Source organism: Macaca mulatta, chromosome 18 (assembly GCF_049350105.2).
Source record: "Macaca mulatta isolate MMU2019108-1 chromosome 18, T2T-MMU8v2.0, whole genome shotgun sequence".
Taxonomy (NCBI): Eukaryota; Metazoa; Chordata; class Mammalia; order Primates; family Cercopithecidae; genus Macaca; species Macaca mulatta.
Genome location: NC_133423.1, coordinates 60943860 through 60967713, shown reverse-complemented (window position 1 = coordinate 60967713; position 23854 = coordinate 60943860). Strand labels below are relative to the sequence as shown.

Sequence of the window (23854 nt, the reverse complement as noted above, 5' to 3'; positions counted from 1 at the left end):
GAAAAGTGAGGAACCCTCTTTAAGCACACTTCCCAGAACTTGCGTACACCATTTCTGCTTCATTCACATTGACCACAGCTTAGTCAGGTGGCTATATCTAGTGGCATCAGAAGCTTGGAAATAGAGTCTTTATTTTGGGTGGCCATGGATCCAGGTCAAAACAAAATTAAGAATCCTATAACTATAGAAGAAGGTATCAAACTGTAGAGGAAGATTGAAATGCCATTGGTGCCCATAGAGTAAAGGAGCTGAGACCCTATGTGACTGTGGGGGCTTTGTTTCCTCTTTGGGCTCTATCCAGCTATAAAACAAGAAGATAGAAGAAAGGAGATCTTCATAAGACTTATGTAAGTTATTCAACTCAAAATACTTTTTCTAATTGGTCTCAGTGGAAATAGCTTATACCTTCCTATGCCCACTTGGCTCGGATCCTTCTACCAAGGATGAAGGATTCCCTCCATCCTTCTGACTCAGTTCTTAGCTGTGTTTGCTCTCACAGGTGGTGCCATCATTTCTGCCAGTGGATCAAGGGGAAAGTCTAGGAGGAAGAAATGGAGTAGGAGGTATGGCCAAGGAAGCCACCATGAAAGGAAGTAGCTCTGCTTCCTTTGCCAAAGGGCAGCATGAGATGTCTGAGATGGACGGAAGGTGGGAAGAATACAGAAGCCTGCTTTCTGGTAGAGCTACCCAGGTTACAGGGGCCACAGGCGCTATCATGACCACTGAAACCACGAAGACCACAAGAGCCACAGGGGCTTCCAGAGACATGGCCGGAGCTCAGGCAGCTGCTGTTGCGCTGAACGAAGAATTCTTAAGAAATTATTTCAGTGATGTAAGGATGGGCTTTATGTATTGGGGTGAGGGGGGCGTGAAGGGAACATTTGTATGTGACTGTGTTATTATTAGGGTAATCATTGCCTTGTATCCAAATGAGACTTTGGGGTTTTTTTTTTCTTTTTTCAGGGAATACTTACAGGCAATAAGGAAAGAGAAATGGGACCCACAGAATCAGTCAGTGTTAGCTAAATTATGCTGCAGTAACAAGTGACCCCACGATCTTAGTTCTCACACAGGCATATTTCTCACTTACAGTTATGTTTTTGCCAGTCAGCTCAGCTCTGCTCTGCTTCATGATGTCTTCATATCAAGATGCCCGCTGAGAGAGCAGATTGTACCTGGGAAGCTGCTGTCCTTGTGACCCAAAGAAAAGAACAAGGCAGAACCAGGCAATGGCTCTCAAAGCCTCCACCTTTTTACACTCACATTTCATTGACCAAAGCACGTCATAGGACCAAGACAGATGCCAGTGGTTCGGAAAGTCCCATCCTTCTGTAGGCGCAGGCTTGGTAGGGATGAGCTCCGTAGGAGAGGCAGAGAATATATAACCTAAAAAACACAATCTATTAAGTCCATTTAAATTTTACCTTCTGTATGTGAGTACTTGGCTTTGCTGTTATGAGGGTTCACCAAAAAACGATGAGAAACGTTCCAGGGAGATGATCAGATGCAGTAAGGAAGCTCATGCTAGAATTAAGGAATTAGAAGCAGGACTGAAGATAAAAGTATACTGTAGAAGTCAGGCACAGTGGCTCATGCCTGTGGTCCCAGTACTGTGGGAGACCAAGGCTCAAGCAGATCGCTTGAGCCCAGAAGTTCAAGACCAGCGTAGGCAATATAGTGAAAGCCTCTCTCTCCAAAAATACAAAAAAGTAGCCAGGCATGCCAGCACACACCTGTAGTCCCAGCTACTCAGAAGGCTGAGGTAGGAGGATCACTTGAGCCTGGGAAGCCAAGGATGCAGTGAGCTGTGATCATACCACTGCACTCCAGCCTGAGCAACAGAGTGAAACTCTGTCTAAAAAAAAAGTGTAACATAGAGATCAAGTATACTTCAGAACAAGGAATATGACCAGGAATAATGAGGGATAGTTCATAATGAAAAGTGGGTCAGTTCATCAGGAGACCTGAATATATCAGAACCTAGTAACAGAAATTTGTAAAACTTAAAGCAGAAACAACTCAAAGAGAAATAGACAAATTCATAATGATAGTTGATAGTTGGAGGATTCGACCTGTTCTATCAGTAAATGAAAGAACAAGTAGACAGAATAGTAAGCATATAGAAAACTTAGTACTCAACCAAATGGATCTAGTTGACATTGACAGAACACTCTATGCAACAGAAGCAGAAGAATACACATGCTTTTTCATATAGACTCTGTTCTAGGACATAAAATAAATGCAGAACTGCAGTCATACCATGTACTTTCATGACAAAAGAAATTAAAACCAGAGATGAGTAACAGAGATATATAAAATATACTCAAATATTTATAAATACACATGACTGCAAATTAAATTACACGTTATTTATGAAAATGTGTGGGGAACTACTAAAGTGATGCTTGAAGGGAAGTTGTAGCAAAAATGGTTATTTAGAAGATGGGTCTCAAATCAGTGACCTAAGCTCCCACGCTCAGAAGTTAGAAGAGCAAATTAAACCCAGAACAAGCAGAAATAAGGTAATAATGAATTTTAGAGCAAAAATCAATGAAATAGTTAGCAAAAAGCAATAGAAAAAAAAATTGAAACCATAAGCTTATTATTTACAGAGGTCAATAAAATTGATCAACATTTTACCAGATTATTAGGATATTAAAAGAATAAACACAAACTATGGATATCAGAAATAAGATAACTTTACTACAGATCCTACAGACATAGTAAGAATACTTTAAAAAAAAAAAAAAAAAGCAGGATTGGGTGGTTTTCTTGAGAACAAGGCCCTGTGCGCTCATGAGAATGGGCATGAGAACGGGCAGAGTTGGAATATAAGGCATCTGAAGGGCCCTAGAGAGGAGTAAGGGGAGGGGCTTCCATTGAGAGAGGAAGCAAGTTACTTCTGTCCTCTCTTCTACATTTGAAATTATTAGCAAGCTTTCCCACTTTCTGCTCCTTTCCACCCTCCCGTCTTTCATACCATCCTTCACCCTCCAAGTATCAGCTTAACAGGGATGTTGTTGGTGTCAAGCAAATCCACTTCTTGGCCTTTCTTGTCTCACCGCTAAGCTCAATTCTAGCATCCTGTTTGTTTTCCTTTGATATGTTTTCCCTCCACGCTAATCCTGCTTCAGTCATTCTTGGTTATGTATGTATGTACTAACTTTTGATTTGGAAGTAATTTCAAAATTATCAGAAAATGTGCAAGAATAGTAGAAATTTTGGACCCAATTATTAATATTTTGCCACATTTGCTATTTGCTTTTCCATTTTCTCTCTCACTGACACACATTCACTGACTTACATTACTATGGTACAGTTAACAAATGTAGAACTTTAACATTGACACAGTCCGTATTTCAATTTAGCCAACTATCACAATATATTTTATAGCAATTTTTTCTCAGGATCTTGCATTCCATTTAGTTGTCCTGACACTTTAGTCTCCTTTAATCTGAAACAGTCCCCTCTGCCTCTCTATTTTTTTCCCTGATATTAATATATTTTTAAGAATGCAGACCAGTTGTGTTGTAGGATCTCTCTCAATTTGTGCTTCCCTGATGGTTCCTTGTAATTAAATTCACATTACTGCATTTTGAACAGGAATATAGAGTCTTGTTTTTAAATGAATTTGTATTACTAATTATTGGTCTGTTTTGTGTTTGTTTTGTTTTGTTTTCATTTTAGAAAGCGGCCTCTTACACTGAGGAAGATGAAAATCACACAGCCAAAGATTGCCTTCTGGTCTATTCTCAGGAAGAAACTGAATCGCTGAATGCTTCTATTGGTTGTTGCAGTTTTATTGAAGGAGAGCTAGATGACCGCTTCTTAGATGATTTGGGACTTAAATTCAAGACGCTAGCTGAAGTTTGCCTGGGTCAAAAAATAGACATAAATATGGAAATTGAGCAGAGGCAAAAACCTGCCACAGAAACAAGTATGAACACAGCTTCACGTTCAGCCTATGAGCAAACTATGGTTAATTCAGAGAATACCTACTCCTCTGGCAGTAGCTTCCCAGTTCCAAAATCTTTGCAAGAAGCAAATGCAGAGAAAGTAACTCAGGAAATAGTCACTGAAAGATCTGTGTCTTCTAGGCAGGCGCAAAAGGTAGCTACACCTCTTCCTGACCCAGTGGCTTCTAGAAATATCATAGCAACAGAAACTTCCTATGTCACAGGGTCCACTATGCCACCAAGCACTGTGATCCTGGGTCCTAGACAGCCACAGAGCCTTATTGTGACCGAGAGGGTGTATGCTCCAGCTTCTGCCTTGGTAGATCAGCCTTATGCTAATGAAGGTACAGTTGTGGTCACTGAAAGAGTAATACAGCCTCATGGGGGTGGATCGAATCCTCTGGAAGGCACTCAGCATCTGCAGGATGCACCTTACGTCATGGTGAGGGAAAGAGAGAGCTTCCTTGCCCCCAGCTCAGGTGTACAACCTACTCTGGCCATGCCTAATATAGCAGTAGGACAGAATGTGACAGTGACAGAAAGAGTTCTAGCACCTGCTTCCACTCTGCAATCCAGTTACCAGATTCCCACTGAAAACTCTGTGAAGGCTAGGAACACCATGGTGTCTGGAGCTGGAGTCCCTGGCCCTCTGCCAGACTTTGGTTTAGAGGAATCTGGTCATTCTAATTCTACCATAACCACATCTTCCACCAGAGTCACCAAGCATAGCACTGTACAGCATTCTTACTCCTAAACAGCAGTCAGCCACAAACTGACCCCGAGTTTAATTAGCAGTGACTAATTTCATGTTTCCAATGTACCTGATTTTTCATGAGCCTTACAGACACATACACATTGATCTTAAAATGTTTCTCAGTCACTGATACGAGACGCAAAGGACCACACTGTCTCTGCTTCCAGGAGTGTATTTTAGAAATGCTCCATGATTTACTGAGGACATAGAGATGATGCTGCTGTTTAGGTGCCTTTTAGCAAGCTATGCAAACAATCCTGAGAAGATACATAGAGAGTCAGTCTGGCTTCTGAGAATTTAGCAAATGAACAGAGTATCTAGTTCATCAGCCGTCCAGTAAAGCAACCCAGGAAACTGATTGGGTCTCTTTGCCCACCATATTAACATTAAACATTGATGTTCTGTATTCTATACTTTACTGCATCTAGCAGATTTTCAACAACTCATTGATCCAAAGATATATGCACAGTCTGAGCACCAGTTTTGGTTTTCCTTAAGACTTGAACCCTTTTAATCTGAGTGTGATTCATTAAATTGGACCATTGATAAGAATACACATTGTATGTTTCTGTGCACATGACTCGTGTGTATATGTGTGTGTGTGTGTGTGTGTGCACATATATACTGTATAGTCTTAAAAATAGCATTATACTGGCCAGGGGCAGTGGCTCATGCCTGTAATCCAGCACTTTGGGAGGCCGAGGCAGGTGGATCACTTGAGGTCAGGAGTTTGAGATCAGCCAGGCCAACCTGATGAAACCCCATCTCTACTAAAAATACAAAAAGTACCTGGGCGTGGTAGTGGGCACCTGTAATCCCAGCTACTTGGGAGGCTGAGGCAGGAGAATCACTTGGACCTGGGAGGCGGAGGTTGCAGTGAGCCGCAGCAGTGGAGATCGCAGCATTGCACTCCAGCCTGGGCAACAGTAGATTCCATCTCAAAAAAAAAAAATATATATATATATATATATATATAGCATTATACCTCTTACTTGTCTCAACCACCATGAAAATTTTGAACACTCCAAATTGAGTTGAATAATCAAAACCAAAATTTATAAAATAATTTTACTTATAGTAATAGTATACTTAAAAAAAACCTCAGGGTATGTTATCTTCTAAACAGCTACAATTTAGTGCAGCTACATTAACCAACTATGTTCTCTAGTTGTAAGAACAACTAGGCCTATTTCACTGCTGTGTATCCTCAGTGCCTAACATGGGTGCCAAATAAATATTTGTAGAATTACACTGAGTTGTACAAACCATTCATTTTTGTTTACAATTGCCAAAAATCTCAAAAAGCCCTATATTTCTGTAATTCTGTCTTTGAAATTATTATTTTGTTTTGATTTGTCAGTTATTGACTGGTCGGGTGGGACTTAGTACCTAAGTACTCAATATTATAAAAACCTCAAATAATTGATTTTGCACAACATCGCTCCCTTTTCTACAAGTTAATTTTTTTACAAATTATTTGGATTGGTTAGCTCCTAAATAGGTTATGTTTTATTGCTCCTAGAAATAATGTTTCAAAATATATGTGCATTATCAGTAATAATTTATGTATTTCCCACAACACAATAATTTTCGAAGACTAATTTCCTGACTGAAGATATTTTGCTAGGGAAGTAAAACTTTAAAATGGTGTAGACTTTAAAAAATATCATTGAATGGTGTTATGCAAAGGATTTATATAGTGTGCTCCCACTAACTGTGTACAGATAAGGGCACATATTTTTAGACATCTAAATCTGTAGTGTAAATGGAGGTTACTCTTCCATGACCTAGAATTGTTTACTTAGTAATTGTTGTTTCTTTTATTATTATTGTAGACCTACTAACAGTTTTATTTTGCCAAGTATGCAACAGGAATATCACTAGTATGTGAAAATGTAAATATCACCCCTGTACTCAAACAAAAGTTGGTCTTAAGCTTCCTCCTTGAGCAGCCTTGGAAACCTAACCTGCCTCTTGTAGCATAATCACATTTTCTAAATGATTTTCTTTGTTCCTGAAAAAGTGATTTGTATTAGTTTTGCATTTGTTTTTTGGGAGATTATATTTGTATGTGTATCATCATAAAATATTTAAATAAAAAGACTACCTTTAGAGTGACCCTTTCCTCGCAGATTTTTATTTCTCTATTCTATTTTACAAGGAATATAGCTCAGTTTGTTAGGGAGCGTGCCGTAAAGGCAGGTGCCTCTTGGACTTTGTTATTTAATTAGATCTGCTTGCAATAAAAAAAGTTACTGGTTATCTAAAATTCAAGTTTATCTGAGTACTTGGCATTTTCATTTTCCAACTTTGGCAACCTTGTTCCTAAGGTATTGAAGGTCACTCTCTGCCCAGAGTAACGCTGGAGAAATCCGCTGGATTTGGCTGGAGAAAACTAGTATATCTAACGCAAAGAGATGAAATCATTCTACCAATGTTTGAGAGGCTGTTTTAATTGCTTGTCATAGTTTAGAAGGGAAAAGATCAGAGTTGCTGCTGTAAGAGAAGAAAAGCAAATCTTTTTCTTCTAGGCCCCCAGCTGGGGCTCTGTAACAAAACACAGATTAACAAGAGAAAAACAAACATTAGTCTATTAACATGTGTATCTCATGCATGCTTTGCAGTAACTGGGAAGAGCAGCTCAAAGGGGTGGTTAGAACTTGGGAGTAAAATGTTACAAGAAGAGCTTTAAACAAATTAAATCTAACAGTTTATTTAAGCAAAGAATGATTCACAAAATTGGGCTGCCCTAGAACTAGAAAAGGTTCAGAGAACTCTGTTCTACAATAATGAGCAGGCAGTATTTATAGACAGAAAATAGAAGTGAGGTAGGGAAGCTGCTTGATTGATTACAGCTGAGCCTTTGCCTTAATTGGAGGTGGGCTGATCAGTTGGCAGCCAGTGACTGGCTGAAACTCAGCTGCTGTGATTGATTGACACTCAGCTATGTGTTACAAAAATATACTCCTAAGTTAGGCTTTCAGTTCATTTATGTACCAAGCTAGGCTGCAGTTGGTCATGTGGGGACTCAAGGTATGAAGGCAGCGTCAGGCCGAATTTACTTTAATTTAACAATATACCAACTTGGGCTAAAACAAAGGAAAGGGGATTAAGGGCTTCTGGGCAGGGGAAAGAAGTTATGGGAAGGTGACCAGGAAAAGTCTGGTAAGCTTAAATAAGATTTGTTATGCAGATTTCAGTTAATGTCCTTGTCACTTATAGTCATCCTGTGTTTCTGGTAGAGAGGGATACAGCCTTATAAATGGACATTTCCTTTATAAATGTAAATCCCTTTACAAAAGGTAAACTTACGTTCTATCTTCAGAGTTTCTCCTGTGTCTGCTATTTCTCAAAATAATCAGCTCAAAATAATCCTTATACTAACAAAACATTTTGGGAGGTGTAGCATATTCTAGTCTACACTGCCGGTAAACTGGAATGTCTCATGAATGAAGATTTCATGACACTGGCACATCAGGACATCCTAAAGCGTGAAGACTGTTTTATTCCTGTGACTTCAGTTCCCACTGCAAGTGGCACATGGAGCTACTTCTGGTTGATCTCTGCAGACCATATTCCAAACACCACATCAAAATGTCTACAATAGGACGTTGCTAACTAAACATCACCTAAAAATGAGACATGTCAAATCACTAAATCTGACTTTCTTAACAAACCAAAATTTCTTGGTTTCATTATGTTTTATTTTAATCCTCGATATCATTCCCAATTACTTTGTCTACTTTTTCCATTAATTACTAAGAGGTTGAAGTCTCCCAAGTGTGGCTTTGATTATTTCCCCCTTTAATTCTTTCTATTTTTGTTTCCTGTGTTTTGAAACATTTTGCCTGTATTATTAGGTACAAACACATTTAGGATTACTGTGTTCCTGAAGAGCTGATCGTTTTATCATTATGAAATGCCTCTCTTCAATTACCTTTAGCCTAAAGCTGCCTCCTTACATTCTTTTTTTTTTTTTTGAGACGGAGTTTTGTTCTTGTTGCCCAGGCTGGAGTGAAATGGTGCAATCTCAGCTCACCGCAACCTCCACCTCCCGGGTTCAAGTGATTCTCCTGCCACAGCCTCCCAAGTAACTGGGATTACAGGCACGCACCACCACGCCCAACTAATTTTGTATTTTTAATAGAGACAGGGTTTCTCCATATTGGTCAGGCTGGTCTCAAACTCCCGACCTCAGGGGTTCCTCCCACCTCGGCCTCCCAAAGTGCTGGGATTACAGGCATGAACCACCACACCCAGCCCTCCTTACATATTTTAAGTTTGGCCTGAAGGTTTCTCCATACTTAGTGAACTGTAACCTAACTGGATGTGTAAACAGACTGTAACCTACTTTTGTCTCAGGCAATCACAGCCGCAGTACTTCAATCACTCACAGGCAGCCAGCGGTTCAAACTGCATTCAAATAAGGCAAACCCTGAGCTGCAACCAGTCCTGCTATTTCTGTACCTCCTTTTTCTATCCATAAATCCTCTCTGACCACGTGGCAGTGCCAGCATGGCTCTGAATCTTCTCTGGTTTAGGAGCTGCCCAATTTGCGAATTATTCTTTGCTCAACTAAAGTTTGTAAAATGTATTTATGTATTTATTTTATTATTTTGGAGATGGAGTCTCACTCTGTCACCCAGGCTAGAGTGCAGTGGCGGGATCTCGGCTCACTGCAACCTCTGCCTCCCAGGCCCAAGTGATTATCTCAGCCTCCTGAGTAGCTGGGATTACAGGCGTGTGCCACCACACCAAGCTAATTTTGAATTTTTTTTTTTTTTTTTTTTTTAAGTAGAGATGGGGATTCCCCATGTTGCCCCGGCTGGTCTCGAACTCCTGGCCTCAAGTGATCCACCTCTCTCAGCCTCCCAAACTGCTGGGATTACAGGCGTGAGCCACCACACCCAGCCAACTTTGTAAAATATAATTTGTCTCAAGTTTTTCTTCTAACACATTCTTTGTCTTGAAATCTACTTTGCCTAACATTAATACAGCCACACCAGCCTTCTTATGGTTAGTGCTTCCATGGTATCTTTTTGATCCTTTTGCTTGACATCTGGCTGTGCCTTTATAGTACGTTTATTGTAAACAATATACAGGTAGGTCTTGGCTTTTCCTGTTTTGACAATTTCTGACTTTTATCAGAAGGTTTTACGGCAATTATTTATATGGATAAGTTTAAGCTTCCATCTTTGTATTTGTTTTCTCTTTGTCCACCTGGGTTTTTTGTTGGTTTTTTTGGTTTTCTCCACTCTTGTTTGCTGACTTCTTTTGTGTACTGCACGTTTTAGGATTCCACTGTAGTGCCTCTATTGACCTTTCACCTACACCCCCTTGTGTTTACTTTTTAATTGGTTGCTCTTATTGAGGAAATATAACTAACAACAAAATTTCCTGTCAACCTAAGGAACCTTTCCACAAAGTAAAGGAGAAAGAAAACAGTTTTATCACTGAATAAGCATTAAGTCCTGAAGGTGAGGCACATCATAGGTAGCTCCTAAAGAAACTGCAGGCCGGGCGAGGTGGCTCACACCTATGTAATCCCAGCACTTTGGGAGACTGAGGCGGGTGGATCACTAGATCAGGAGATCAAGACCATCCTGGCTAACAAAGTAAAACCCCATCTCTACTAAAAACACAAAAAATTAGCCAGGTGTGGTAGCGGGCACCTGTAGTCCCAGCTACTTGGGAGGCTGAGGCAGGAGAATTGCTTGAACCTGGGAGGCAGAGCTTACAGTGAGCCGAGATTGCGCCACTGCACTCCAGCCTGGGCAACAGTGTGAGACTCCATCTAAAAAAAAAAAAAATACAGGCTGGGCATAGTGGCTCACGCCTGTAATCCCAGCACTTTGGGAGGCTGAGGCGGGCAGATCACCTGCGGTCGGGAGTTTGAGACCAGCCTGACCAGATAAACCTCGTCTCTACTAAAAATACAAAAATTAGCTGGGCACGGTGGCAGGTACCTGTAATCCCAACTACTCGGGAGGCTGAGACAGGAGAGTCACTTGAACCAGGAGGTAGAGGTAGAGGTGAGCCGAGATCACCCCATTGCACTCCAACCTGGCAACAAGAGTGAAACTCCACCTCAAAAAGAAAGAAAGAAAGAAATTGCAAAGGCAAAAAGTTTTTGCTTTTTATATAGCCATTTAGAACATACCTATTCACAAGATAAACTATAGCTTGTCCTCAAGTCACAGGATTTGACAGCACCATTTTGTCATACATAGCTCATCTTAAATTCACCTGGTAATTGAGGTGGCTATTGTCTTTGCTAATTGCCTTTGTTCAAAGAAATAACAAACTTCTTAGATCTCTCTGACAGGTAGCTAGTTATAATTTGGAGCGAGCAGCCATGGAGATGGGAAGATAGGGGTGCTGGCTTCTTTGATGTTAACATTTCAAAGAGACAGCCCCAGGTCCTTCAGAAGGACATCCCTGGTTATAAAGCTGGCAAAGGAGATAGAGAAAGAGCTAACAACTGCAGGTTCTTTAAACTAAATACTGTAAGAAAAAGAGAGATGAGAGATGGCAAGGGAAAGTTTTCCCTTTTTTGCACCAGGGAAAATTCAGTTTTTTCCCATTTACATTTGTACTTACACTCTAGGGCTATGCTCTACGTGGCAAGCGGCTACCAACTAACTGGACAGCACAAATCTAGAATATTTCTATCATTGTGTAAAGATTTGGGGGAAACTTCAGAGTGAAACCACCTTTGCAAAAATTATATCAATGAGAAAATCACAACACAAAAGAGGTCTGATCTAACCAACCCCTATCTTGCCTTTAACCTCCAAACTGCCTTTGGTCATTCCTGGGCTTGGGCTAAGCTAACTTTGGGAGATATTTAGGTTATAGTTTAAATGATAAGAGCCTTTCCCGAAAACTAAACCACCTTTATAAAACTAATGAAAGCCCACCAGGTTAGGAGGATGAAAGCGGCTTCTAGTCTGCTAAGGTGTAGATGTAAACAATTACCATCCATTCTTCCGGAAGTGACAAAATTTGCAACTTCCCCAATTACTCCGGCAGATAACATTATTATAATAGAACATAAGATTGGCCTTTTGGGATGTCTTTTCAGGCTTTTACATTTTTGATAACTGGATATCCATGACTCTTGGCTCAACTGCTCCTGTGGCCCCCATCCTGTAGCAGACTTGGTGCACTAGGACCGTTTTCCACACCCCTGTGATTGCATCCCCAACCAATCAGCGGCACCCATTCCCCTATCCCCCTGCAGTGAATTGGTTTTGTCTGTGCAGGAAGAACCCACTGGGTGATTACAACGGTTCTGGAAATTACAATATGCAACTTTAATTTATCACAGTCAACCTTCAAATACTCTACTGTTTCACAAATGATACATGTGAACCTTGAGCTTTCACTCTGTGGATCTTGCTATGCCATTCAATCTCTGACTTTCTTTCTACCCTTATGCTAATCAAAAAGCTTTCAGCATTGTTTCTGTCCCTCACACCTTCCATCATACCCCTGCCCCACTTGCTATAATGCATTATTGGCATGATATGAAACATACAGCATCAAGTCCATCAGTGGATGGACTCACATTGCTCCACAGATTACAAAAACCAGCCCATCCAAATTGAAAAAAATGTGATGAGGAACATATGTATCTGTTAAAAATCCAGATATGCCCTGGGCCAGGTATTTTCCATTTGCCTCTTCATACTCTCTCTCTGCCCTTCAACCTGCTCTGAGGCCCAGGAGCTTACCTTTTATGGACGTTTCAACGGGCGCTGCTTGCTGACTCTGGCTTTTAGATGGACTTCGCCAGTGATGGCCTTGGCTAGAGATTGGTGAGAAAGAGAAAAATGAGGTCAGGGCATCTCTCCCTCTTCCTCCCTCTGTTACGCATCTCTCTATAGAGCAACTCCCTCTCTGAGTTCCTGGACCCATGCTCTCTCCTTGTTCCTGTAGGCCTATTAGTAGTGGTTGCCTCCTCCTCAATTATTACCAGACTTGAAACTGTCCCCCAGTGTTGACAAGGATTGCATGCTGAGTTCTGAACACAAATATATTTGTAATTAAACATTAATCAGGCTGCACTTTGGCCCACTTCATTGTTGCTAAAAGTCAGGTAGCACCAGGTACTCACCATTTGCATTCCCATTGTTCCTACAGATAGAATCTCTGAGTTAGGGTCATAAGGCTGTTGAAGAATTGATTTGCATCCCCCATTGTTCCCCTGCATACTGTCAGTGGGTATTGAGATAAACGAAGGCAGGAATGGGCCTTTTTGATATGTGTCATCTCATACTTACTCCAGTATCAACCAACAAAAGAAATGGTTGGTGACTGAATGAACAGAGGGCCAGTCATAGGAAGAATGGTGCACTGTGGTGGGAGGAATTTACCTGTCTCAGAGGGTAGGGGTTTTTGGTACATTCAAGCAAGACAATTGCAAAAATCCAAACAAAATTTTCAGACTGGTTTTCTAAACCTGTGCATGATTCATTTAACTAGCAACATTTAATCTGCTGCATCCCAAGCCCAGGTCAGTTCTCATTGTTAAGTCTGAATCGATGGATTCTCAATGGCTTTGAGGGATCCTGAGGAAAACTACAGAGGTTTCAGTGCAGGACACGACCTATTTGCAATGGTTCAAAAGCTCTTTCAGTTCCTATATTCTGGTTACTTGGATTGTTGGAGATTTTACTCACTATATTAAAGATCTGTTTTATTCTTCTTTCTTTTTACCGAAGGCTATACATTAAGACGTACCCTATGTGTTCCCCTGCCCCTCGTCTACTGCTTTCAGCTTCTTCTAGCAGCAAGTTTGGTTTTGCAACCCCTCTTGAGTTGGACCCTTCTAAAGTCATCTTGAGTTTCTCTTTCCAGCCTCTCCAAGGACCACATCTATTGTTTCCCTAGGTTACATGGGTTCTTTTTCAAAGAAAAACACTGGATTGGGGTACTTCAATGAAAGAAGTTGGAAAACGCACAAAATACAAGCATCTTAAATGCTTCTAGATATACCCCACCTAGATGTACCAGGTTGAATTGGCTTAGCAGTAAACTATATGTACGCTCACCTAGTAACAATCCATGTGTTTCTACACTTAGCCTCTGGACTACAGAAATAAGATGGAACAGCAGAAGCACTGTGGCATAACTAGGAGTGTCATATGCTTCATGGCCACAAGATGGCACTATGCACGCAGTAAAAGAGGCAAAGTCACTCTATCAACGCTAGAAAGAAAAACAAAAAATTAAGCAATTAAGTAATAAGTTCTTGAGCAACACAAACTTGCAAAGGCCAATACCTTCCTTCACTAACTGTGACCCTCTCAGATAAAGTGTGATATGCTTCAGAGCTGCCTGAGAAATGAGACCTGGATTACGGAAGTCTAATAAAACCTGTACCACTCTGATGGTGAAATACAAAATGTCTTTCTGAAGGTCAGTCATGAGCCTTCGGCTCTATCAAAAATGCTGTATTTTGGAGGAAATGACGCTGGCCAATGGATTTACAAATAACACAGTCAGTCTGGCGTGGGCTTTCTTAAGAATAGATGTTGACTTTTTCTGAAAAATTAGATTCAACTAAGCATATGTTGAATTCTCACTATGTGCAGAACCCTGTTTAGTGGCTTTAAAATTATTCAAAGACGAGTAAGACCCAGCCCTTGCCCTCCAGAGGCTCACAATATAGTGGAGGAAGTAGTTACAAATAGCTTATTCTGAAAACCAAGACACCCTGTAAAAAAACAACACATCAAAGATAGAAAGAAAATGCCAAGGCTGATGGGAGAGATTAATTCTTCTTTTGATTAATTTCTCCTTGTCATTCCCAATTCCTCCAAGTTGAAGGGGAAAGGGAATGTCTAGCAGCTCTTCTTACACAGGTGGGCTTTCGATGAAAATTGGAAGTTGATATAGTTAGGATATGGGTCCCCTTCGAATCTCAGTTGAAATGTGACCTCCAATGATGGAAATGGAGTCTAGTGGGAGGTACTGGATAATGGGAACCTATCCCTCATGAATGGCTTCGTGCCATCCCCTTAGTGAGGAACCAGTTCTCGCTCAGGTAGTTCACGCGAGATCTGGTTGTTTTTTAAAAGACTGTAGCCCCTCTCTCCCCTCTCTTGATCCTGGTCTCACCATGTGATACATCTCTCACCATGTGATACCCCCTTCGCCTTCCACCAATAATTGGAAGCTTCCTGAGGCCCCCACCAGAAGCAGATGCCAGCACCACACCTCTGGTTCACCTGCAGAACCGCGAGCCAATTAAACCTCTTTTCTTTATAAACTACCAGTCTCAGGCCAGGTGGGGTGGCTCACACCTGTAATCCCAGCACTTTGGGAGGCTGAGGCAGGCAGATCACCTGAGGTCCGGAGTTCGAGACCAGCCTGAGCAACATGGTGAAACCCCATCTCTACCAAAAATACAAAACTTAGCCGGGCGTGATGGCGGGCATCTGTAATCCCAGCTACTCTGGAGGCTGAGGCAGGAGAATCGCTTGAACGTGGGAGGCAGAGCTTGTAGTGAGCCGAGATCGTGCCACTGCACTCCGGCCTGGGCAACAGAGTGAGACTCTGTCTCAATAAATAAATAAATAACCAGCCTCAGGTATTTCTTTGTAATAATGCAAAAATGAACTCATCCATAGAGTAAGTAAACAGGAGGAGGGACGACCTAGATCAGAAGCTCACACAGGTGAGGGTGGCTGGGGGTAAGGGATTAGAGGCGGTGAGTGCAGCAGAAGGTGTGGGTGAAAAGGTAGATACAGGCCACCCTGTGGAGGACTTGGAACAGCGGCTAAGGCTGTGGGACCAGACTCTTCATGCAGTACAGAGCCACAGACAATTGTGAGCAAGACACCTTGTAACCAGGTTTTAGAAAGAATCCTCAGCTGAAAGAGGAGATTCTGCAGGAAGAGGGAGGGGGAAAGTTGAAGATAACTCCAACCACTGTGAACCTTAAATAAATTTTTTAACAAAATGCCAGGCTATACTTACCAGGCTTTTTCTCTCCTAGTTTGCCAATTTATTTATTTATTTATTTATTTTCTTGAGACAAGGTCTCACTCTGTTGCCCAGGATAGAGTACAGTGGCGCAATCATAGGCACAATCACTGCGGCCTCAATCTGCCACTCAAGTGATCCTCCTGCCTCCGCTTCCAGAGTAGCTGGGACCACAGGCACCACCACATCCCGCTAATTTTTTTTTACTTTTTGTAGAGATGGGGATTTGCTATGTGACCAAGGCTGGTCTTGAACTCCTGGGCTCAAGTGATCCTCCCACCTCGGCCTCCCAAAGTGCTGAGATTACAGGTGTGAGGTACTGCCCCTGGACTAGTTTGCCAATTTAAAAGAAATCCCTGAGGTCCGCTGAATGCCCTTCACCTCAAGGTCCACTGAATGTCCTTCACCTCACTCGGAATTCTAGAGCATCAGAGGATCTTTCCATTCCATGTGATACACACCCAACCACACACTCAACCAACAGCTGACTGGATGAGAGAGGTACTGAACCTAAAAGTAGCCATCTACAGGTTGTCTGGAAGCCCAAGAGATAGACTGTTCAAAGATCTGCCCACAATGGGATGACGATGAATAATCAGTCCAGTTAACTCCCTTCTTGAGAATTAGAAATGGAAACACTGGAAAGAGACATTTAGTTAAAAGTGGACACAAAAGGGAAAAGACACACAGCAAAGCATTCTTCAGATTTCTTTGAGAGCAGTTAAACTGATGGCTAAAGAGACATGTGGAAATTCATGCTTTTCTAAGGAATGAGCTCTTTAGGAGTTTCTCTTGCAAACAGAGAGAAATAAAATTCCCACATAATCTAGAGCACTCTAAGGAAAAGTAGAAAAATCCACATTGTTGCTAGTACAGGACTTAGAGTCTTAAAAATTAGAGAAATTCGTTTAGGATTTATAGTCTTAAAAATTGGAAAAATCCACCTACCTGATCCACATGGAGAAGCTGGGATGAAATAAAAATGAAGATAATGATTAAAAGGAATATTCGCTCAATTTTTCCGCTCCCTGCATGCCTGCCCCGTCTGTCTCCCTCTACTGTCATACATACTCCAGTAATATTTGGCCATAAGTAAAAGCCAGGGGGTTAGAAAAAAGAAATAGGATAAACCAAGACAAACTATCAAGGAAGTAAAAGAAACACAGAGGCAAACAAATTCCTCATATCTCTTTCCCCTACTCCTGACACAGCCCTGATAACTGGGGATGAAGAGCATCTGCTACCAGGTGCATCCTCTGTACATTCTAATGATCCGACCCATGGAAAGAGAACCAAGTTCTTCAGCCCAGCTTCTAGGATCTTACCTCAGGAGAGAGTCTGAAAATTATGAAAAGATATACATATAAGGATGTTTGTTACTATGCTGTTTATCATGTAAAAATTGTAAACAGCAGGTTTTTGGTAGAGTTCATTCAAAATGAGCTGTGGGCCTAGCGTGCTGGCTCACACCTATAATCCCAGCACTTTAGGAGGCCAAGATGGGAGGATCACCTGAGGTCAGATGTTCGAGATTAGCCTAGACAACATGGTGAAATCCCGTCTCTACTAAAAATACAAAAATTATCCCGGTGTGGTGGCAGATGCCTGTAATCTCAGCTACTGAGGTGGTTGAGGCAGGAGAATTGCTTGAACCCGGGAGGTGGAGCTTGCAGTGAGATCACGCCACTCCATTCCAGCCTGGGTGACAGAGCGAGACTCCATCTCAAAAAAAAAAATCAGCTCGGTGCAGAGCTACATGTGGATTAATGAAGCATTGAAGGTTACAAAAGACAGAGATCCTCCCAAACTCCTTTTGGTAATCGCAAGGGAACCTGGAATAGATCTATCCACCACGCTATCTGACCTTTCTAAACTTGTGTGTCAGTCACATGGTTTATTGGTCTGCTTTTTAGATGAGCAAGCCAAAGGTGAGGTTCATGCAACTGTGGCACACCTGTACACAGGTAAAACTTTCAGACACAGTGGCCGCTGTTACTCAAGGGTTCTTACCCCGGTCAAGGGGTGTTCTACTGCAAGTAGTTTTTAAGAGAGAAAATTCAGTGTGCGTTTCCCCTAGGAATAATAATACTCCGAAGCACAGAGAGAACCTGGCGCACAACAAGGGTGATGGTGATCACACCACTAATAAAGAATCCAGTATGCACTGGGTACCTTCTCTGGACAGGTCGTATGCTGAGCATTTCTCATACTATCGTCTGATTCGATCCTCACAACAGTCCTAGGGAAGAGTACTATTATTTGGCCCCCATTTGATGGGCGGGGAGAAGATATACAATATATAAAGCCGATGGTTTGTCTCGTAGCTCTTGCATCATCAGACAGTTCACCCCAGCTAAAGAAATGATGACGGGAACAAGAAAAAAGCCAAGGTTAAGGGCACTTCAGAACTTCAGAAAAACGGTTGTTGCCTCTTCCAATTTTTGGATTTGTTGGGACAGAGAAAGGCTGTTTAAAAACAATTCAAGAGCCAAAGACATACAAGTGGTTTTTTTTTGTTTGTTTTTGTTTTTTTTCTTTAAATGCCCTAAGCTATTTTTCATCTCTAAAAAAAAGCACTGGGTAGAAATTTCCATTCACCTATGACTGGCTAATCTTTAGCGATCACTTAGCAACTGGGTAACAAATGGAGGTTGGCAAAGCCCGGCTGATTAGCACGCTTTTTCAGTCAAAAGATCAGAGTTATTACAAGACACGGCCAACAGCTCTGAGGCTTACAGGCGAAGGAAAGGTCAGACAAAGTTGCTGTTCATTTTGGTTTGGTTTGGTTTGTGTTTTTTGTTTTTTTCCTTCAGAGCAAAACAAGTTTTCTTTGTTTATTTGGTTTATAAAACATGATCTTTGCAAGAGAACAGATCCTAGACTGGGGGGAGGGTCCCCAGCTTGCTCAGTGGAGAAATCTACACCAGCCCATGATAATGAAGATAGGCTATGAAATGCTTTGAAGTCTCTACAAAAAAATTAATTGTACAATAGATTTTCCACCAGTGGAGCAAATAACAGCAATAATTTGTAATAAGTGGGGAAAACACATTTACAATCACAAAGAGAATTAAAAGAAGCTTGAGAGGTCACCTAATCCAATCCTCCCATTAGGAGATACCACCCGACCAGTGAAAGGAAAAAGGGGACCACTGTCTATCATTCTCGGTTATCCACTCCCAGGGTTCACAGAATCTGTATCAGAAAGTTCTTTCTTAAGTCTCACTGGAGTCCCTCTTGCTACTATTTCAAGCTAATCTCTCCTTGTACTCTTCGTAAAGGAGGCATCCATCTTTCTTAAGAGTTATCTTAGTCTTGCTTGATGTGCGTAATTAATTCATAAAAACCTTTCTCTTCTCCAGGTTCAATTTTTAAATCCACTGGGCCTGGCAGCAGGACTGGACTTGCTAAGTCCTGAACATAGAAAGATTTATAACACGGCCCTTGGCTGCAAGGAGCTTATGTTTTCTTTTTTTTTTTGGCCGGATCTGCAAGCCCCGCCTCCCAGGTTCACGCCATTCTCCTGCCTCAGCCTGCCGAGTAGCTGGGACTACAGGCGCCCGCCACCTCGCCCGGCTAGTTTTTTGTATTTCTTAATAGAGACGAGGTTTCACCGTGTTAGCCAGGATGGTCTCGATCTCCTGACCTTGTGATCCGCCCGTCTCGGCCTCCCGAAGTGCTGGGATTACAGGCTTGAGCCACCGTGCCCGGCCTGGAGCTTATGTTTTCATGGGGTAAAGTAGATGTTTAAAGAAATGATGGCAGCAGAGTGTTACTGTGTAAAGTTCTGACATTCTTTGTTTTTGCAACTTTGCATTTTGGTATCTGTCCATTCGAGATTACCTTATTTTTCCATTTCAAATTTTTAGCTATAATTTTATTACAAAATTTATTCATTTCCACTGATGGGGTTGAGGCGGGGGGCGGGGTGCAGGAATAACAGAATGGGCTTGCCATCTGGTGGCAAAATGAGACAATAAGAACACCAAACTGTAGCAGCATCCTTGTATCTACATGGAGGAGAACAAGGAATATATTTCCTGGATTCAAGGTATCAAAAATTGTAAGATGCACCATTGGTTTAGTAAGAGAACAAAAAGACCAAAAATGGAAACAAATACAACAAATATTCACATCATCTGGATTTTAGAAATCCTAGGAGAAGTGAGGGGCATCTCAAGGAAATATGCTCATTTTTCACTACTTTCTAACAGTTGGCAGCTAATGATGAGTGGTGAGTGCAGCTAATGATGGGAATTACCACGCACCCAGTCCTGCTATATGCTGAATATTTCACAATTGTCCGCAAAAGGGATACCATTTTAGCCATTTAACACCTGGAGAATGGGAGGCTCAAGGAAGGATCCACTCTTGACCTTAGAGCCAGCATTGAAACTCAGGAGGCTCGCTTACAGAGTTCACAATTGTTCTCCTCTCCTAAGCTCCCTTCTGCTTTCTCTGCAAACTCTAGTGCTTCCCCACTGCTTTCCTTGAACTCTCTCCTAGACACACAGACAAGATCTGATGACTCTAATTATTGGACTTCCCCACATACTCCAGTTCACTCCCCTTTCCTGGACCAAATCCATGAGCCTGTCAGCTTCTAAAACTGTTCCACCTCAGAAATCTCTATCTCAAGCCCCAGGGTATGGCTCTATTCTCATCACCTCTTCCTTTCCACTTTCTGGTGATTTCTAGAAACCCTTTCCTCCCTGCTTATAGATGCCCCCTAACTTGCAGACACCCTCGAAGTGGTTCTGAGATAGCACCCTGATTCCTTCACAGCTTTGGCATGAAATTTGGGAAGCCAGGAGTGTCCCAGAGGGCAACATGGAGATGCAGAGAGAACAGGTGGCCCAGGGGAGGCCTAGGGTCAGGAGATGAGGCCAGAGAGGATGGCCCCCTCACCAATAGAGGCAAACATCAGAGGCCTTGAAATTCAGCAGCAAGTCTCAGCATCTTGGTCCAAAGGACATGTGCAATTAGACACATTTCACGAAAGAATGGTGCAGAACATTTGGGGACAGCCTCTCTATTCCACAGCAGAGACCAGCATGCTGGGAGAGGCCCATCCCACCAGGAGTATGGGTAGGTCTCTCCCTGCACCCAGGGGCATTTTAGGAAAACAGGAGGGAGATGCAAGACAGCTTAAGTTAACTCATAAATGACTGCTTTAAACCGTAAGAAACAGAATTTTCTTGCTTCGGCAAGTTTAAATAGTATCCCACCCCAGCCTCCAGCACTGGTAGAAATGGGACTCTAACAGAAGTTACAGAAAATAAATGAAGGCCAAATCTATGCAGATTTGAATAACAGCATGTATCTATCAGCAAATATTCAGAAAAGTAGAGTCACTGTATGTGGATATTGTGGAAGAAGAGACTTAGGATAGGGATTAGACCTGATACAACTGTGGGAGAAGCTGGGAAGGCAGACATCTGGAAAGGGAAGTGAGAGTATCAGAGAACACTCACTGTCCAGTCCTCCTGAAGCCCTGGCCAAGTGACCGGATCAGAGCTTGCTAGATATCAGGGAAGGAAGGCCAAGTGCCATTGGGCTGCTGAAATAGGACGACAGTAAGAGAGCTGGAATGTGTGGGTAGGGAGTATTGGCCACTGTAGGTCTACAGCCAAGTGGCTGGTGCTGGGCCAACAATCAGAAAGAAGACCTGGACATGGAGATGAAAAGAGCAAAGACGGGCTGGGACCCACAGAGCATTGCCCATCTGATAGCCACAATATCAGCCTGCAAAGGGTTCCAGAGAAAAACGACCACGATTTCTCTTCTGCCTCTCAAATCTTATGCAAGTGTCTCTTTTGGCCAACTCTATTTAGGATTCATAGAGGGAAGGGATTCTGAAAAACATAGTTCCTAACATAGCCAGAGGTGACTATGAAACAATCCAGCACACTGAGTACATTTCAATACTGCTCCAGGATTTATAACTTTAAAGTTACTACACATATGTAACGTGGCAGTGCCAAATAGCACTGGTTGAATTCAGAGAAAGCCATGGAAAAGCTGACTCTGGAAGTGGACCCAATATATTTTCTCTCTAAATTTTTTTTTCATGCACTGAACGTTCATCACATAGTAGCTGACATGTAACAGAATCTCTGATGAGCAATATAATTCATGACCTACACATGCTCTGCTATTGATAACAACATTTTCCCCAAACCTTCCTTCTTCCTTAGCAGAGAGTTCTCAACCAGGACTTGCCACCTCCAGTTATTCACAAACAGTGGCGGAAGAGGAAATTCCAAGCTTCCTGTCTGCCTCACATTCAGGGTTTCAAGAATAGTTCTGGTGAGTCAATCACTGTTCTTTCAACAAGGATGGAGAGCAATTGAAAAGGTTGGCTGTGACGTGAAATAGCAGTGTGGCTGCAATTTCCTTATATTTTCTAAACAAGACCTTAAAGGCTGCAGAACATTAAAATGCTGTGGCTGTCATTCACTCTTACAATAGCCATTTCCTTGGACCATCTTCCTTTCTGGATGATAAAAGCCCAAAATGCCAGGCATTGGCTGTCCTATCGTCACAGGTAGCCAGGACCTGCCTCATATCCCAATCCTGGCTCCCAGCATCAGAGGGAAAGTTGTGAGAAGGTGTTGCTTTCTCCCTGATAAAAAGAAACATCCTTTTCCCTCCTCAAGCTTCTGCAGAAGACAGCTCTGGTGGCCATCTTGAGAGCTGTGAGAGAAGTCAGGAGAATCACAGAGAAGCAAAACCCAGACCTGTGACACCACTGACATTGTGAGATAACCTGCAAGCACCCACCGCTTGACTCCTCTCATGCCAGATGATCAAGCCACTCTTGGGTAGGCGTTTTTGGGTAGATGCACACCGACACTTACGCCTGATACATTTTTAACATTTCTCGTTTTGCAAGGGATTCACTGCTTTTTCAGAGCCCACTGGACTTAACTAGGGTGCCCAAGCAAGGCCACTTAGGGCCACAGAAAAACCCACATGCTCTGTATGCAATCTCCATGCTTTCCTCAGGCCGCCTCTCGTGTTTCCTGCCAGACTCTGCCACCTCCTGGCTTTGCTACTTTCTCTTGCCAGAGATTTGCTCTGAACCTTGGCTTCTGCTGACTCTTAATCGTCAGGCTTTGGATGTATTAACACAACTTTGCCCTTTGTTCTCCTTCAGAATAAGAATTCGATTTCCTGCCCCATGCATCCTTCCACCCCAGGTAACCTCATGCCGCAGCCTTGATACTGCCAAGCTGGGTCTACCTCATGCCCACCAAACCTGTCCCAACCCACTCCTCCTATGGGCATAAAAAAGATGAATGGAGATCATGTGGGGCTAGTCCACAGGACTGTGTATAACAAAGCTTCATGGGAATTTTTCTAGAGTCACAATATATTTTCAGCTGAACGCGCAGTGGTTCACGTCTAATCTCAGCACTTTGAGAGGCCAAGGCAGAGGACCACTTGAGGCCAGGAGTTCAAGACCAGCCGGGGCAATATAGTGAGACGACCCTGTCTCAAAAATTAATAAAATAAAATTAAAAACAATATTTTATCCTATGTAATTCCTTAGAGTTGAATGCACAGACACCAGAAAGGGGAAAGTTTGAAAATCAGCTATAGTACCAAGAAGAAATCAATGCCCAGAGAAGGAATAATACCAAATTCATTAGAGTCCCAGACTCTTCCTCCGTGTTAGTTCTAGTCATGTATTTGTTTATGTGGAGGTCTTCTACACTAAGAATTGGGGCAATACTGATACCTGTTAATGGATGTCATGCCTTTGACAAACGATTTTTTTTCTTCCACTACATGCTAAATGCTGTCATTATTAATATAGAGAATGTAGTTAAACTTCCACAGTGGGCACAGGTGAGAATTTCACTGCCATCAATTTCAAAGCTAAACCCTGATCTCAGTCAGTATTTGTAATATTTATGAGTTATTATTAGGACATCCAATTTGTCTTGAGTTTGCACATCATTATACTTCACAATAAAAAGTAAGCAGGTTCTTGGTGCCTGAATTTTGTTAATCGTTCTTCTTGGTTGGGGAACTTAATCTTGGCTTCAACTCTGACATTAAATTAAATACACTTGCGCACAAATTATTCTAACTGCCTTATTTAGCTAGAGAAGAACAGGGCCTGGTCGTGCAGCATTTCCCCATT

General features: G+C 42.1%; 1 protein-coding gene and 1 long non-coding RNA gene across 2 annotated transcripts in view; one reads left to right on the top strand and one right to left on the bottom strand.

The window, feature by feature from the left end:
• Positions 1 to 5495, top strand: part of DSG2 (desmoglein 2) — a 50515-nt gene extending 45020 nt beyond the window's left edge. Inside the window, exons 14-15 of the mRNA XM_001098597.5 lie at positions 500 to 832; positions 3688 to 5495. Of these exons, the coding sequence (XP_001098597.3) occupies positions 500 to 832; positions 3688 to 4710 (1356 nt within the window). The 3' untranslated portion in view covers positions 4711 to 5495. The remainder of the gene's footprint in view (positions 1 to 499; positions 833 to 3687) is intronic.
• LOC144336446 (uncharacterized) lies at positions 118 to 14717 on the bottom strand. Its single transcript, XR_013408266.1, has 6 exons — positions 13767 to 14717; positions 12447 to 12520; positions 8023 to 8339; positions 3703 to 3873; positions 1091 to 1386; positions 118 to 301 (listed from the first exon to the last, which is right to left on the bottom strand). It is a non-coding gene; the product is annotated as an uncharacterized LOC144336446 (long non-coding RNA).
• Positions 14718 to 23854: the final 9137 nt, after the last annotated feature.